At 48.6% G+C, this 16,358-nt stretch overlaps 1 protein-coding gene across 14 annotated transcripts in view; it reads left to right on the forward strand.

The window, feature by feature from the left end:
• The window catches only part of ACOT7 (acyl-CoA thioesterase 7), a 151,921-nt gene that overhangs the window by 124,748 nt on the left and 10,815 nt on the right, over nucleotides 1-16,358 (forward strand). Inside the window, exon 9 of one of the 14 annotated variants that reach the window (XM_074307790.1) lies at nucleotides 9,127-9,218. The exons of the other annotated variants lie outside the window; for them this stretch is intronic. Coding sequence (XP_074163891.1) covers nucleotides 9,127-9,203 — 77 coding nt within the window. The 3' untranslated portion in view covers nucleotides 9,204-9,218. Of the gene's footprint in view, nucleotides 1-9,126; nucleotides 9,219-16,358 lie in introns of those variants that run through there. 14 annotated transcript variants of the gene reach the window in all.

Genomic DNA, 16,358 nt, shown 5'->3' on the forward strand with positions numbered 1-16,358 from the left:
TCAATATGCTAATTTTCAAGGTGTGGCTACTCACCCTCAAAATCACCTCTTTCAGACTCAGCACCCTGCTGACCTAATCCAACCCAATCTCAGCAAAATCTCCTTTTCCAACCTAATAAAGATTTTGGGGTCTGTTCCACTTCTGGACTCTTCTCAGAGTTTTAGGACCTTTCTCTTTATGGCAAATCTAAAGGCAGCTCTTCAGGCCTCCTTTTGTGTTTTGGTTCCGGTGTGCCAGAGCCACGTTGTCCACGTAGAGTCTTTCAGATATTGAGGGCGGTCTTCTCTACTTGCCCCAGCCCAGTTTCTTGCAATGATTGTCGGGTAGCACCATCTCTGTGCCATCTCTGGTGGTGCTTCAGCTTTCCTTAACATACTTGATGAAGGTGGCGCCCAAGAAGTGGCTGAGGGTGACCCTCCCAGCGATGGTCTGAGTCACCTCCCTTACCTTGAATGTCATCATCAGCCCTCCAGTCAGTCTGTAAGGGCTTGTCCAGAGCTTGCTATGTGCTGAGCTGAGTGATATAACCCTCATGCAACCCCTAGTCTAATGAGAGAGAGTATGCAAGTAGCTGTGTGACAGGCTGAGTAAACCTGGAGGAAGACCTCCTGCTGAAGATGGGTTTGCAGCAGAGTTTCTAAACCAGGGCTTTTTAAAAAAAAAATTCATATTTTGTTTTTCCCCAAGTTTCATGTAAAACAATTTTTTACATTTGTTTTTAAAACTTTGAGTTCCAGATTGTCTCCCTTCCTCCCCTCCTCTCCCCCCATATTGAAAAGCACGTGTGAAATTCTGCAAAACATTTCCCTAAAAGTCATTGTGAAAAAAACTAGATCTTCCCCCTCCACCCTCAAAAACAATCCTCAAGAAAAATAAAAGTTAAAAAAAGGCTACTTCACTATATGTAAGACTCAATCAGTTCTTTCTCTGGATATGGAGAGCATTTAAGTCCTTCAGAATAGTCTTAGATTATTGTATTGCTGAGAATAGCAGTCATTTATAGCTCATCATCCCACAACATTGCTATTACTTTATATACAATATCTTTCACTGTGCATGAACTCAGTGGAGGATTTTCCATATTTTTCTGAGCATCCTGCTCCTCATTTTATAGAACAATAGTATTACCGCATAATCACATTGTACACTTTATTCAGCCATTCCCCAATTGATGGGCATCCCCTCAATTTCCATTTCTTTGCCCGGAGAAAAGAGCTGCTAAAACTATTTTTGTACATATAGATCCTTTTTTCCCCCTAATTCTCTTATGCCTACTACTGGTATTGTTAGATCAAAGAGTATGTACAATTTTATAGCCTTTTGGGCGTAGTTACAAAGTCCTCTACAGCATGGCTGAATCAGTTCCCAACTCCACCAAAAATGCATTAATGTCAAGCCAGGGCTGCTTAAAATTTTTGTACTCGCTACTCCTTCACCTGAGAAATTTTTATATGACTCCCAAGTGTTTGATATATAAAACAGGTGTACAAATCTGCCATTTACTGATAGTAAATCAGAATTTTGCGACTCTCACATTCAATTATGAGATCTCATGTGGGTTGCAAACTGTTTAAGGAGCTTAGTTCCAAGAAAGCCAAGGTCTCTGAAAGATGGAGGGGAGGAGGGAGAATTGCAGACCAAGGGACCAGCTAGCCACAGGGCCCAGAGAAAAGAGGCAGAGGATGGCAAGGTCAGTGTCCCTGGAGCGGAGAATGGGCCAAGAGCAGGGAAGCAAGTGTTAAGAAGGGGCTGGTAGGACCCGCCTAGGAGAAAAGTAACAAACAGCCCCAGACAGAGGTTAGACTTGATGATGTTAACTTTTTATATGTTAACCTATTGCATTACATTGTTGGCTTGGACCTCTTGGGACTATTGTCCAGCCATGTCTTCTGTGGGGATTAAAATGATCCCATTTACATGAAAAGAAACTGAGACAGAACTCGTGAAAGGGTGCATAGTCCTCCCTAAGGAAGGGAACAGTATCCTCATGATCTGAGCCCCATTAGGGCTATACTTGTATAGGATTACAGATATGCTAAATATAGAACAGCAATTTCATTGGTCAGCATATAACACATAAGCTAAAATACGAATACCAACAGGGTCAGAAATTGGCTGAAACTGTCAGTCAGTGACCTAAGTGGTCATAAGATGATCACCTGATCTTACTGGACAAGTGATTGGTCCTGAGGCATGAAAGCATCTTGCATGTAGCCATGATCTCTGCCACGCTGAGTTTGGTCACCATCTTACGGCAAAACGAGGGTGGGAGGGCCTTTATTAACTTCCTAGAGTTAAGCAAGTGAACTTGGAATCTGCAGCTCACAGAACTTGGATATGATTCTATCAAATTAATAAGACTGATTGGAATAGAAGAGGAGTCCAAAATGAATTCTTCTCTCACTTCCCTAAATTGTAATTGCACAGTCGGTTTTAGATTTTACAAGTACAGACTTAACCCTTTACTATCTTGAGTTTAATTTTATCAGATTCAGCCAATTATTCTGCTATGTTGATCTTTTTTTTTGGATTTTGATTCTTGCCTTGAAGCGATTACTGTATTTCACTTCCATACCCCCATATGTGTCACTTTTTCCAGGAAGCCCTCTCTGATTTCTCCTCCCACCCTAAGTTGGTAATGACCTTTTACTCCTTGGGCTTGGCGAAAGATTGTTTGATCTAGTTTGAACACACTTGACTGTGCATGGTAGTGTCTGTGTATGTCTTATGTAGTCTACAGCCCTGCTGGATTCCTCCCCTGGAGGTGAGCCCTGTTCTTGGCACACAACTCATGCTTGCTAAATGCGGGCTGTCAACGATGGCCTGGATGGACAGCCTCTGTTTCACTGAGTCACAGAACTTGACAGTTGGGAGGGGAGACCTTGACCAACACCTTGTCTGAGCCATGCATGAAAAGAGTCCCGCCTCCCATTACCCAAGTGGTCATTCAGCCTTTTCTCTTGGACCTTGGAGGCAAGGAGTCCAGGTTCTTTGTGAGCAGCTCATTATCGAGAAAGTCTTACACTGATGTCCAGTTAGAACTGGCTCCTTTGCCCTTCACCTCTGGAACCAAAGACTTATACTGTCACAGCCATAAATACATAAACCAAGCTTAACATCCCATTTTCTGGCTCTCCTAAACCAGACATGTCTAGTTTAGTCCACCCTCAAATGACATAAGTTCAAGACCCTTCAGCAACCTGGTGGCCCCTCTCTGGATATTTTCCAACTACCCAGAATGCATTCTGGCATTCATGCTGGTAGGCCTGACAGAGGCAGAGTACAGAGGGCTTTCGAGCTTCCTTTTCCTGGAAGCTCTGCCCAATAGGGCAACAGCTTTTTGGCTGTATCTGTCACTTTGTGGACATCCTGAACTTGCAGTCTGCTGACCCTCCCAGCTCTTTCTCAGAACTGCCATCTAGCCATGTCTCTCTCTCATACTTGTGGAGCTATATATTTTTTAATACTTAAATGGAAGATTTTACATTCATTCCTGTTGAATTTCATTTGGTTCAGTCCAGTACTCAAACCCAGGCATTTGGGCTAAATCTGCTTCACTGCCTACTTTTGTGCAGTTTGCAAGCTGATAATGACTTTTTTGGTTTTTAAATACAACTTTATTGTATATAAAAATGTAAAAAGTGTGGTCTAGCCTCAGCCATAATTTGTGGACTCCTTCTAGCTTCTCAGGATCTTCCCTCCCACCATTGGTAATGATAATTAGTAATTGGTAATGATAAATAGACCGTCTATGCCCAGGTCATTAATAAACAGGTACCCGGGGGGCTCCCAAGGCACCATCCTGCTACACCAACAGTGAATCTCTTTGAATCCAGACCCCCGATTGGAGCGGAATCCATCTCTGCATCTTCCTCATGGCCCCGGTGCCTAAAATTCAGGGGACAGTTTTGGGGGCCACTGCCCGTTATCCTTGATGAAGGCCCAAGGTCCGGGCCTTTTCTGAGGCACCACCCTGGGACGCCCGGTCCTCTGGCCTCCAGTTTGTAGCTCTGATTCTTCCCTCATAATGAAGACCGTTACCTGTGGCATTCCCGCTCCCCTGCCCCATGACTCGGCAGTGGCTGTGCTGGCTCGTTCAGGAGCCAAAAAGGGGGGGTCCACTAGTCTGGGCCTTGGACGGAGGGGCCCCTTCTACTCTTCTCGGGTGCCAGCCCCCATGAGTCAGTGGTGCTAGGATAGAGGGGACATTCGTCACTTCCAACTAACTGGTCTTCTGTTCAGCTCGCTCCCAGGAGGATTGTGAGGATCGAGTGAGACAACAATTGTAAAGTACCTACCATGTGCCCGGCACAGAGTAGGTGCTATGTGAATGTTAGCTATCATTATCTTTACCCAGCAGCCCCCGTGTCTGGAGCTTTGTATTTGTATTTTACAGTTAAAAAAATACAGCTGACAAAGCATTTAAATGTTTGTAACAACCTTTGTACCCATTCAGTTTAATTCAGTGGCGTTCACGTCCCTGCCATGTGCCAGTGCCCTGCTGGGTGCTGACAAAACTGAACCCGTCTCTGCCCTCCATAGGCTGGCACTCCACTGGGGAACTGTATGTTTGCAGTGGGAAGGACAGCGTTAAGCTGGTGGTGTTTGTCCTATGGACCCTGGCGGAGCCGCCTGCCATCAATAAATCCATTCTGTCAATAAGGAAACAGCAAAGGCCCAGCTCGCGCTCCGAGAGGACCCATCCACAGCCCCCGGCCAGCGCCTGGCTGGTGCAGCTCGGACCCAGGCTGCCCCCGACTCTTCCGCCATAAAATGCATTATTTCCCAGGGGGCATTCCAACTTGATTGACAATTGTTTGTTCGAGTTGGCGGAATCATCCATGTGTTTGATTGAATTGTTTGGGGACTCGCTGGCATTGTCCAGACCGAACAACTGGGTTAGCTTAGGCGGGTATTTCCTGCTAATTCAGTATGAGCCATGATACTCGAAGAGGTGCCCTGGTGGTCTGCTGTTCATCCGATTTCAGAGAAGGGGGGAGTCCTGGGAATGCAGCGAGCCGTAGCTGGTGTCCTCAAAAGCAATTATTCTTAGTCCGTCCACTTGGAAAACTGACAATACAAGCTTGTGTTGCTCTGGAATGAGGATAAGTGTGTGTGTGAGAGAGAGAGAGATGGGGGGGGGGGGGGACGACAGAGGAAGAACTAGTCCGGCTACACGGTCACCTCTATAGGGTTTTCTGCATCTGAGGATCTCACTATGTCCTTTCACTTCCCTCTGAGCCGGGGGCTCCGTGGGACTTGGGGGCCGCAGCTCGGCACACCTGTACACTGGTGCAGAACCCTGCCCGTCCCTCCCCCACTCCCTATTGTCAGCTCTTCAGCCGAGGCTCTATTTTTAGCTCTCCCCCCTCCCCCCCAGCCACAGGGCTTGCTGGCGACAGACACGGAATGCAGCGCAGCATTTTGGGCTGTTTCTTGATGAGTATTGAATGCTGGGTAGATGCCCTGCTGGAAGAACTACATCCTTTAGCATTCCCAGCGCTTTGCAGACTAATTAGAAATTAGTCAGCAGCCTGTGGGGGTGCTTTTCAGAGAGCCCTGGTGCCTGGGTGACCCCCCTTCTCCCTTGGTATCCTTTGGCGCTTGGGCGACGGCCGCTGAGCTTTGCCCTGCTGGACGCGAGGAGCCCTGCTCGGGGTGCCTCCGTGTGGGAGGCCCTGTGGCCTCGCCCCTCGTGGCTGCAGAAGACAGCGCCTTTGGTATCCTGGGCCCGGGCTGCTCTGAGGCCCTGCCTGGGAGGCCTCTGGTGCTCTGGCTGGTTCTTTGTTTAGCCAACCTTGCGGGAAGCGGCGGGCGGCCTCTGAGGCTCTGGGCACCTGGGTAGCCTTGCCTGTTAGCCACGCCCCCGTGGGCTCTGCTCGAGACCTCACTTCCTGCGCTCCAAAGGCAGCAGCCTCAGCCTGTCACTGAAGGCTGTGGGGCTGGGAGGCCACCGGGGTGACCCGAGAGCTCGGGGAAGGCAGGGGTCCTTGTGCCCTCCACAGCCCGCCTGCTTCCCACCAAGTGGAAAAGTGGATGTCTCCCAAGTGAGCGGAGGTGCTGCAAGGCCCCCCAGCTCAGGACGCTGCCCCCAGTCTGGTGGGGAAACCAGGGCTCATACGAGAGAGGGACAAACAACACAAAGTGAAGCAAGGCAAGCGAGGGTGGCCGTTCCTATTTACCCGAGCTCGCACAAAGAGAAAGGACGGCTCAGCAAACACAAGTGATGAGGAACCTTAGCCAGGTGGTGACCAGTCCCATGTGACATCCAGCCAGAAAAGAACACTTTGTCAGCGGTTGTCACGGAAGGCGGTGGGAAAGAGCATTTGGATTTGCATAAGCAGAACGCGGTGTCCGAGCAGTGGTAGCGCTCGGCCCTGCTGGATCGTGGCGGACCCAGAGATTGTGTCTTGATGAGGGCAGAGCTGATGGACGCAGCCCGGCGCCCACCTTCCCCCCCACCCCACCCCAGTCACGAATCTAATCCTGTGCAGAATGAACTTTTGTCCCTGACGGCTGTGCAGACCACTGCCCTGCGCTCCACCCAGAGCTCAGTTAATTGATGTGTTGGTTCAGAACTTCACTTGTCCGGGTTCATGGGACTAACCAGTGAGACCAGAAGCCAGCTTTTCTACAGCTCCCCTACCAGCAGGGTAGGCTAGAGTCGGTCCAGTCCTGCAGCTGGGTTGTGCTGGACCTGGGCCCATCTCTTCCCTGCCCCCCTCTGCCTGCCTGCTCCCTCTTCCCCATCCATAGCACTCCTCCTCCCTCTCCCTTCCAGTTGGGACACATTCTACTTCCTATTTGGGGGGTGTGAGGCAACTGGGGTTAAGTGACTTGCCCAAAGTCAACACAGCTAGTAAGGCTTAAGTGTCTGTGGATTTGAACCCAGGTTCCTCCTGATTCCAAGGCTGAGTCCTTCCTCTGCTTCTGTACCTATTTTGTTTTTATCTGTGGACTTATTTCCCCACAATAGACCATAAACTCCTTAAGGTCAAGAACTATTTCATTTTGTACCATACCTGGCACATACCTTAATACATATTCATTGACCAATGAATGGACTTTAGTGGATAAGATATAGAGGTCAGAGCGTAGTTAGGCACTGTATTCCTCACGGTTATTCAGATGCTTTAGATCTCTGATCCCCGTGATAAGATATATCTCTAATTATTCTGGCACTGTCTTAGGAAGAGCAGCTTCTCATGGCATTAATTTTTTCTTCACTGAATCTCAAATATCAGCCTTAATCAGTTCACTCTTAATTGGGGGAGAGAGACAGCACATCAAAGAATTCAGCTGCTGGGTGGGTGAAAAGTCCCAGAACTCCTAGGAGTGAGGTAGGAGAGTAGATGGGAACGGGCAGGATTTCTTGGGGGCACGAAGAGGCTATGGACAAAGGACACAGGTCTGGGGGGCACTGTGCTCTGGGGGGGCACTGTGCCTGGGCAGCTGCGAGATAAGGAAGATGCCGAGTCCTAGTGGTCTTACACACCTCTCTCTGGAAGGAGTAGAGTTGTTGGTTCCCATCATCATCCTATCCCAAGTAGTATCTGTCTGACTGGCAGCCCCACGGGGCAAAGGAAGAACCAAGAACTCCCCCCTCCACCTCTGGGAGGGCATAAAGGTGACATGAATCCCTCTGAATGACGTGCCGAAGATGAAATCTGTTCTTTCCTCCAGGACAGCTGGGGTCATTGGTTTGGCGTGCCTACCTAGCATAGCCTCTGCATCCATTTCCTTCTTTGGCTGAGCTAAAATGACCCCTGGGAGCAGTTAAATTGCTGACTAATGGAAGAATTGTGCAGTGGTCTCGGCAAGGCTTTGTTCCTCAGAAAGTTCGGTGAGCTGCTTCGGGTAGCTTTGCCATTTCCGATAGAGGCTTTATGCTGTGCTCTCGCGACCATCTGCCAACCCGCAGATAGGAGTCATCTGCTTAATATTTGCCTCTGTTGGCCCATCATGGAATGGTTACTCTTTTCTCAGTTTTGATGTGGAAGCAAGTCCATCCCGTGATGAGGGATGAGTGACCACTTGCTCTCGTTTTCCAGCCCCACAGCTCACTGTGTGATTGATCAGTGCTCAGTTGAGTCCTGACGGCCCGTGATTTCCACTCCACTTGAAAATCAAACGCGGGGGTGGGGTGAGATGGGGGTAGATAACGGGACACGGGCACTGACTGAGTCATAAACTAGAGGAGGTGAAGAAGCTGAAACAGATAAATTGGTCCTCCCTCTACCCATAATACCTCACCCAAACTGGGGTGAATTTCTGCTGCCCTAGATAAGGCTCAATGAAATTTATGGGGAAGGCGGTGCCTGTTGGGGAGGAGGCAGGAAGGCCAGGCCCTTGAGGATCATGGGCTTTGGGGTATGCTGAGGAAAGAGACGGTTTGCAAGTGCCCGGCACATTTCCCACAAGCACTCTCACAAACGAGCACTGTGGCAGTTGTCGGTGTCCATGGCGAGTGTTTGCCGAGCACCTGGTGGGGAGGGATGTCCCCAGTGAGGACAAAAACGCCATCGATCGAGACCCAGCCCCCAAGGATCTCACAGAGAGCAACACAAGCAAATGCGGAGCCCGAGCAGGATGGGCAGTGGAGAACTAGAGACTGCTCCTGTCTCTAGGGCCCTGGTCCAGGATGTGGTCCCTGAACCAAGGACTAGAGGGAGCCAGGGAGGAGAGCCCCCAACCACAGTAGGTGGATCAGAGTGGCAGGGCAGGTTTGGAGAATCTCTGGCTCCAGCCTCACCCGGGAGTTGGTGAGGAAACCTCTCAAGCTGTTGGAACTCCATGGGGGCCCTCAAAGCGGTAGTCTGGAAGCTGTGGGAAGGGGCAGATAGGAGACAGGAGGCAAGTAGCTTCCCTGATCCTGCTTAATTTGAGCACCTCCTTCTATGGATTATTTGTAGTTTATCCTGTATCTAGCTCGTTTGTATTATGTAATCATCCATGTGTGGTTTCTCCCATCGAACTGTGAGCTTCCTGAGGTCAGGGACCATCTTTTGCTTTTCTTTGTATTCCTAGAGCTTAACACAGTACCTGACATATACAGTAGGTGCTTAATAAAAGCTTACTGACCGGTGGTGACAAACACATCTCTCTCATCCAGTCCCATCTCTAAGGTGTGAAAAACAAGCCATGGGGGGGGGGGGGGTCATTGAATCTGGGTGGTGAGCCTCAGGGCTTCTGTCTGTGCTGACAAAAAAATCACTTAGTGAATTACAGGGGCAGAAAAATGCTTCTTACACTACTCCCAAGATAACACAATAAACAGGTGCTGGTGCTGAGCTGCATCCCAAGCTTCTTTGCTCTGGGATTGTCTCAAAAAGCTACACATGGGAAATCTTGCCACCACTGCCCATCTCTAAGAGTCATGGGAGCATGGCCATGTGTCATTCCTGAACCTGCACCATTTATGGCATCCTGGACTAGTGTAGCAATAACAGTGAGCTCAGAATCATGTTTCTAAACGTGTAAAATGAACAAAGAAAGATTACAAAAGAAGCCAATCCTGTGGAAATGCAGTCTTCAAAATGTTAGATAAAAGCCGTTCGTGGGTCCCCCGTTACAATCTCCTGCCTAGACCCTTTTACAGACAGGAAACCATTGGGCCCGCAAGGTTGTTGTTTAACTGCAAAAATAGACCTCGAAAATACTTGGGAGTGTGTCCTGTGTAAGTCCTGTGCTCTGTGGTCAGCTCTTCCAAGTCATCTCTCCTCTGGTCGCAAGAATCTTCACATTGATGGAGTCCTTTCACCTCACCCTTCTCACTGTATCCTCCAAGAGAGGGCAGGGCTTCCAATAGCTGCTGTGCCCGGGTAGGAAAAGCAGCTGGTTTCTGGTGAATGCTGAAGGCTGAAAGCCCAAGGGGCCTGTCCCCCTGACAGCCGCTCCTTTGGAGCGGGAAGGGCACCCCCACGTGAGGAGGGGCTCCGGGAGCTGAGAAGGTACTAGGAGAACTTTGCAGAGGGGCACCGGGCTGTCTCGGATGGCATTTGCCAAGCACTTCCTGCATGCTCTTTCATTGATCCTTCTCTCATGCCAGGAATGCCCTCATTCCCATGACCCTCAGCTTCAATCAGTACAAATGCCCTCCTCGCGTTATTGCCTTCTGTTTACTGTCGGTCAAATCCCTGGCAAAGACGTGACTGTAGAACAGTTTTTATCTGGATAGCTCTAGTATATGGTAAGAAGAGAAGAGTTTGGAGTCAGATGGTGCTGGGGCCTTGAGGTGCTCCGTGCAGCCTTGAGCTTCTAGGACAATCCTGGGCTCCCAGTGTCTACCAGAGGGTCCATGTGATGGCCAGAGTGCAGCCGGTGGGGGTAGACTGGGCGTGTGCTGTTGGCGTATACTGGATTTCAGCAGCAGCGTCTTTATTAGTGTTTTCCTTCTAAATGCATTTAATTCTTAGTTTTATTTTGGAGTCTTTGAAGTTGGATTAGCAGAGCCCTCACCGTGGCACGTAGGACCATTTTATTTTCGGGACCGTACTTTTAGGCATTCAGCAAGAGAAGGAGAAGACCCCTCGGGAGGGGTATTTATGACTCTCAGCTATGATCTCACTCCGAGATTTCCGGCTGCTCCCCACAAGAGGTTGCCATTTTCAGACCGTGTTTCCATAGGAACTGCCGTAGAGCTAATTGATCCAGATGCACACCACCCGGGATGGTGGTACTGTGCCGTGGCAAGTGTCCCTCCAGCCACTGTGATCGAGAGCCAGGGCACAGAGCCTGCTTGAAGGGCTTCCTTGGCCAAACCGTGCCAGAGATGTCCCTGGCAGATGTCTGTAAAAGCCGAAGTTTGCATAGACAGTGGTGACTGGAGGCAGCCAAGTGGTACTGGGAGGTTCGGATGTGGAGCAGCTGCATTGGGGCATTTACAGGCCACTTCCCCTGCATGCAGCGAGCACACTGGGCTGCATTCGATAGCCCCAATAATCTGTACCTGTCTTCCTCATATTCATTATTGTCCAGAGGCCCCTTAGGTTTCCTCTTATAGACTCAGGCGAGGTTACTCTGCATGGTTTCACTAATTAAGAAAGCCTGGGTCCCTCAGGCTTACAGGAAATTGTTGTTCCACTGCTGGAAACCCTCATTGCACTAGACATTCATTAATTACAAAAAGGACAAGCTATTGATTTTACTAAGAGTGGAATTTTGTCACTTGCTGTATGGGCCAAGTTCTCAATGTGTGTTCTCAAAAGCACAGAAAATGGAAAATCTAAAACATTTGGTTTGTGATGGTAAGATTGGAAAAGCACAGATTTCCCCCTCCAGTGGAAGAGTGCCCAGAAGACAGCAGCTTGGAGATGGAGGAGAGGGAGGAAAAAAGGAGGAGGGGAGGAAGGGAGGGAGAGGGGAAGGGAGGAAAGAAAGAGGGGTGGAAGAAGGAAGTAAAGAAAGGGAAGAGAGGAAAGGAAGAGGGGAAGAAGAAAGGAAGGAAAAGAACACGGAAGGAGGGAGGAAGCAAGAAAGGGGGAATGGAGGAAGGAAGAAAGAAGAGAGATAGGAAAAAAACCAAGGGAGGAAGAGAGGGAAAAAAAGAGTGAGGGAAGAAAGGAAAGAAGAGAAGGAAGGAAAAGGAGGGAGTTAGAAGGAAGGAGGGAGAGAAAGAAAGGAAGGAAAAGAGCAAAAGAGGGAAGAGGGGATGAAGAAAGATAGTGGTACAAGGAAAGAGGGAGGGGAGAGGGAAGGAAGAAGGAAAGGGAGGAATGAGGGAGGAAGACATCTAGGGAACCACAACGTAACTAAGGGAAAAGGAAGCATACATGTCTAAGGGGAAGGCAGAAGTGGGCTACTCAAATTGTGTTTCCAAGTCTCTTTCAGGGAACCTGGGCAAGTCCCTCTGGCCAACATTTAGTTTCTCATCCCAAGCAGCAAACCCAGCAAGTCACTTCAAAGCAAGCTAGGCAGATTCCCATACTGTCAGGTCAGCAAATGAGCCCTGACATTTATGTGTTTAAGCACCTTTGTTTCCCAAGAGCTTTCAACTATATGATTCCATTTGATTCTGAACCAACCACGCAGTGGAGGTAGTTGGGAAAGACATTATTCCTCCTTTAAAGATGAAGGAAAGGGCCTGCAGCCAGGTTACCTGCCTAGTCTGGGGTCAGCAGTGAGTCCAGTGGCAAAGCTGGGCCTGAAGCAGGATCTCTGGCTGCCCCTTGGATCTGTCCTGGGCCGCCCTTGTGGGCTTTCTTGTAGGCCACAAGACACTCGTCTAACACCACATTCTGCCTGCCATTAGTGCTTAGAGATGGCTGGCTTCGTTTTCTCTGATGTCCAGGTTGTGGGTTCTCCTGTAAGCCAGCTTTTCTGCCCTCCCCCAGGCTGTTAAGAGAAGTTTGTGCCCCAAGAAGGAAGGCCGACTCTGTAGACACAGATTTATTGTCGGCACCCACCTCTGGCACTTGGAAAAAAATCTTAACTCCTCCAAAAGGATGCTTTACTCCCCCCGCCCTCCTGCCACTTATTTATTTTTTGTGTGTTTGTTTAGCAGGGAGGAGGAAATGGAAATTTAGGGAGACATCTGGGGTGTGGGGGTGTGTGACATGCCAGTTAGCCATCTGTTTCATTATGTTAAATCCAAAGCAAGCTGTAAAACGGGGGTTCCACTTAGTCATTCGAATAATGGGGGGGAAATATATTTGAACTAATAGCCCTAGACTGCTTAATCCCTGCTAACTCCCTGTTTGCTCTTGGAGCTACAGAGAGGCTGCCTCTGGCAGAGCTGGAGCAGAGATCTCCTGGCTAGTAGGTGACAAACACAACTTTCTTACTCTTGCTGTTACTTGAGATGAATTTCCCCTCTGTTGATGAACCTTGAGGTGAATCTTTTCTAGAGAAACATCCTTCCTCCCCCAACGTTGGGTTTGTGATGGAATACCAGAAACCTCTCATTTTTTTTCTTTTTTTTTTTTTCCCCCCTGAGGCTGGGGTTAAGTGACTTGCCCAGGGTCACACAGCTAGGAAGTGTTAAGTGTCTGAGACCAGGTTTGAACTTGGGTCCTCCTGAATTCAAGGCTGGTGCTCTATCCCCTGTGCCACCTAGCTGCCCCAACCTCTCGTTTTCTAGGGGCCAGTGTGGTTCAGTGGCAAGATTGCCTTAGACCCCAGATTGACTTGAGACAAGTCCCAAATGAAGGGGGCTGGCCTCCAAGACTCTTGAGGTCCTTTTGCGGTAAACACCATGTTTCTATGATTTGGATCCTTTCCTTGAAGCCCTGAATTGTTTGTTAGTGGAAGGCTGGTACCGTGGCCCGTGGCTTAACAGCTTCGGTCACAGAGGCAGATTTGGTAACTTCTGTCCCCGGGCGATTGCTCAATTCTGTTGCTGTGTGTTTGACATGTGACAAGTAAGTATTGGAGATTGATGTATTTTCTATACAAGTCCTGCCAGGCTTGTTGGAATACGCCTTCAGCTGGCCCTTTCAGGCCCCTTCGCTTCTCTTCCTTTGCCCTTAGGCTCAGGCATTAATTCCTTCTGGCCTGAGCTGGCTCACACCCTTGCGTCAGTGGTAGCAGATTCTCTGTGTGATATTCCAATTTTATGGTCTTCTATGATTTATGGTCTTCTCTCTTGGCCCTCCCTTTTTTTGCCCTTATTTTGCCTGCCCTAATTTTGTTTGTGCCCTAAATTACCTGCTGTGTCAATGATTGACATATAGACTTGGCTCTTTTGGGTTGGTCTTGACAATCGTGTTATAAACCCCTATTTTCTCACCACCAAGCAAGCCAAGACCTCATAGATGGATGGCTCAGCCGCAGGGGATTGGCCCTCCGCTTAGAGCCGTGGAGAAGTCTACGATGTTTAAATACTGTCTTAATGTATATAGTAGCGCCTAACATGGAGACATGCGTCGGGTAGGCGCTCAATACATTTTTGTTGACAATAATGAGGCAAAATATTGTTCGTCTTTCTGTCTGGGCGTTCTCTCAAAATGTGGAGCTTCAGGAAAATGCCACAAGTTTTCCAAGATGCCACCATGCTTGGAAAGGAGAAGAAAATTTGAAAACTCCATTTGGCTCCTTTTCTACCAGGTTTTAGGCTGCTTCCTCGGCCAGAGCTTTTCTGGACTGCTTCCTGCATATTCATGATTAAGAATTATTAGTTGTGTCTCAGGGTAGCTCCTGGCTGATGGCTCCGGTCCAGAACGTCAAGGAGAAGTGTAAGAAACCTCCCTGAGAAGTCTCTAGTTAGTGTCTCTCGTTCTGACTAATGCCGGACTCTGGCAGCGACTGCAGGAATCTCGCTGGTGCTTGGGATTCAGCCTCCTTTTGCCAGAAGCGTGGGAACGAGGAGCTTCTGTCTCCGTCTGTGTGTTCTCCTTCGCCGGGCTCTTCGTTCCTCAAACGCTGCGATGTTGGCAGCACAAAGCAGTGGCTCCTGTCGGGACTCTCACCTTATTTTTAACAATCTGAAAATGGAGCCAGAACCTGGCTTGGGAGCTTCCTTATTTTGGTCACTTTAATTCTCCAGACTTCATGGAGACCACGTAGGCTGTAGTCCTGCCCGGCCAGGAAGCTTTGTCCAAAGTCACCTGGTCCTCCGGCTGTTTATCGGGCTCCCCGGTGGTTGGTGTTCAAAGCTCCTGGCCCCCTGAGCCCTGCCTTCCCCTCTGCTCCCTCCTCACCTGCAGCTCTCAGCATCTCTGGCCCCTGCCTTCTGCAGGAACCGTTTCCCAGGCCCTGTTATTGGTCCCTGCTGAGAGAACCTGGATCTGGTGTGCATCTGGCCTCTGCCGTCTCCACCACTAGGCTAGAAGTGAGTGGAGAGTCTGGGGCAGGTTTCCCAGAGTTCCATATGGTGCTTAGATTGATTGGCAGGCTTAAGGAGAACGTGGCTGCTTAAGCTTCCACTCAGAAGGCCTTTTCACCCAAAAATTTGGGAAATTTGGTTTGACGTTATTGAAGATCTTGTGGGCAGGAGAGAGAGCCCGTTCCACATCAGTCCTCATAGTTGTAAAGGCAGAAGGGTTCTCTCGTCAAGCCCAAATGCCCCCCTCCTGGTCTGGTGGTCCTCTGTGGCAACCCTTCCTGTATCCTTCCACTGGCCAAGTGTTCATGGCATGGTTTGGAGCCCCAGACCCTCCCACACAGATGGAGCCTTGGAGGAGACCACAATCGCATCGCTTTTCACTCCTAGAGCTGCTTGTTTCCTATTACCAAGTGGACTGAGAGGGAGAGACAGAATGAGATCCATGTCTTCTGATGGGCCGACCGAGGAGATTGGGTCTGTTGGGAGGTGTTTATTTTAAGGAGGAGGAATTGAGAAGGAGAAAGCAAAAAAAAAAGAGGACCTGGGCACAGAAGGAGGCTAGTATGAATTAGATAGAGGCAGGTAGGATGGCTTTGGAAGTCAAGAGTTGAATTGGCTCACTATCAAAAAAGAGAGATTTGCAGTTTCATGTAAAATCCCCTTTTCCGTGTGGCAGCCAGGTGGATATAATTTGGGCTCGGAAAGACCTGAGTTTGAATCCTGCCTTGAGACTTCCTAGCTCTTAGCCCTAGATGAGTTCCTTTATCTCTCTTTCTACCTCAGTTTGCTCAGCTGTAAAATAGGATGGATAATAAGAGCACTTCCCTTCCACATTGTGATGGTTCTCATCACCAACTTTCATTTAGTTCATTGAAAACAGTAATTATAAAGTGCTTTGCAAATCTTAATATATTATAGATACAAAAAAAAATTTAAGTGCTATATAAATGTTAGCTGTTGTATTTTGGTATTTATTAACATTCATAATTTTGTAAAATTTAATTTTAAAACAATTTTTAAAACCATCATGGATAATTATCTTTGCCTTTCTCTACCTGATATTGTCCTATGTTCACAACCACAGTAATCATAGTCGGCAGTTGTGTAATACCCACTATGTGCCAGGCACTGTGCTCAGTGCTTTACAAATACCTCATTCACAGCAGCTCTGGGAGCGAGGTGCCATTATCATCCCCATTGAACAATTGAGGCAAGCGGCAGTTCAATGATTCGCCCAGAGTCACAGAACTAGGAGGTGTCTGAAGCTGGATTTGCATTCAATCTTTCTGGGCTCCTACACCTTGTAGCCACCCTTTGTCACCCTCAAACAAGGACAAAAATGTACTTGTTTGCTTGGCTTTGCTTGGCTTTTTGGAACTATCATGGAAACGCCGGTACTCTTTTCCACTTCTTCACAAATAACAGTTCCTCAAGAGCGGGATAGATTTTTCCTTTTGTATCTTCAGTGCTTTGTATATACCAAGCACTTAATACTTGCTTTTTCATTCATTCAGAGAAGATCTGGTTTCTTAATTTTGTCATAGTCATTCTAGCCTCAACCTGGTCCTCTTTGCCATATGCTGAAACCCGGACCTC

The sequence above is a fragment of the Sminthopsis crassicaudata genome, chromosome 3 (assembly GCF_048593235.1).
Source record: "Sminthopsis crassicaudata isolate SCR6 chromosome 3, ASM4859323v1, whole genome shotgun sequence".
Taxonomy (NCBI): Eukaryota; Metazoa; Chordata; class Mammalia; order Dasyuromorphia; family Dasyuridae; genus Sminthopsis; species Sminthopsis crassicaudata.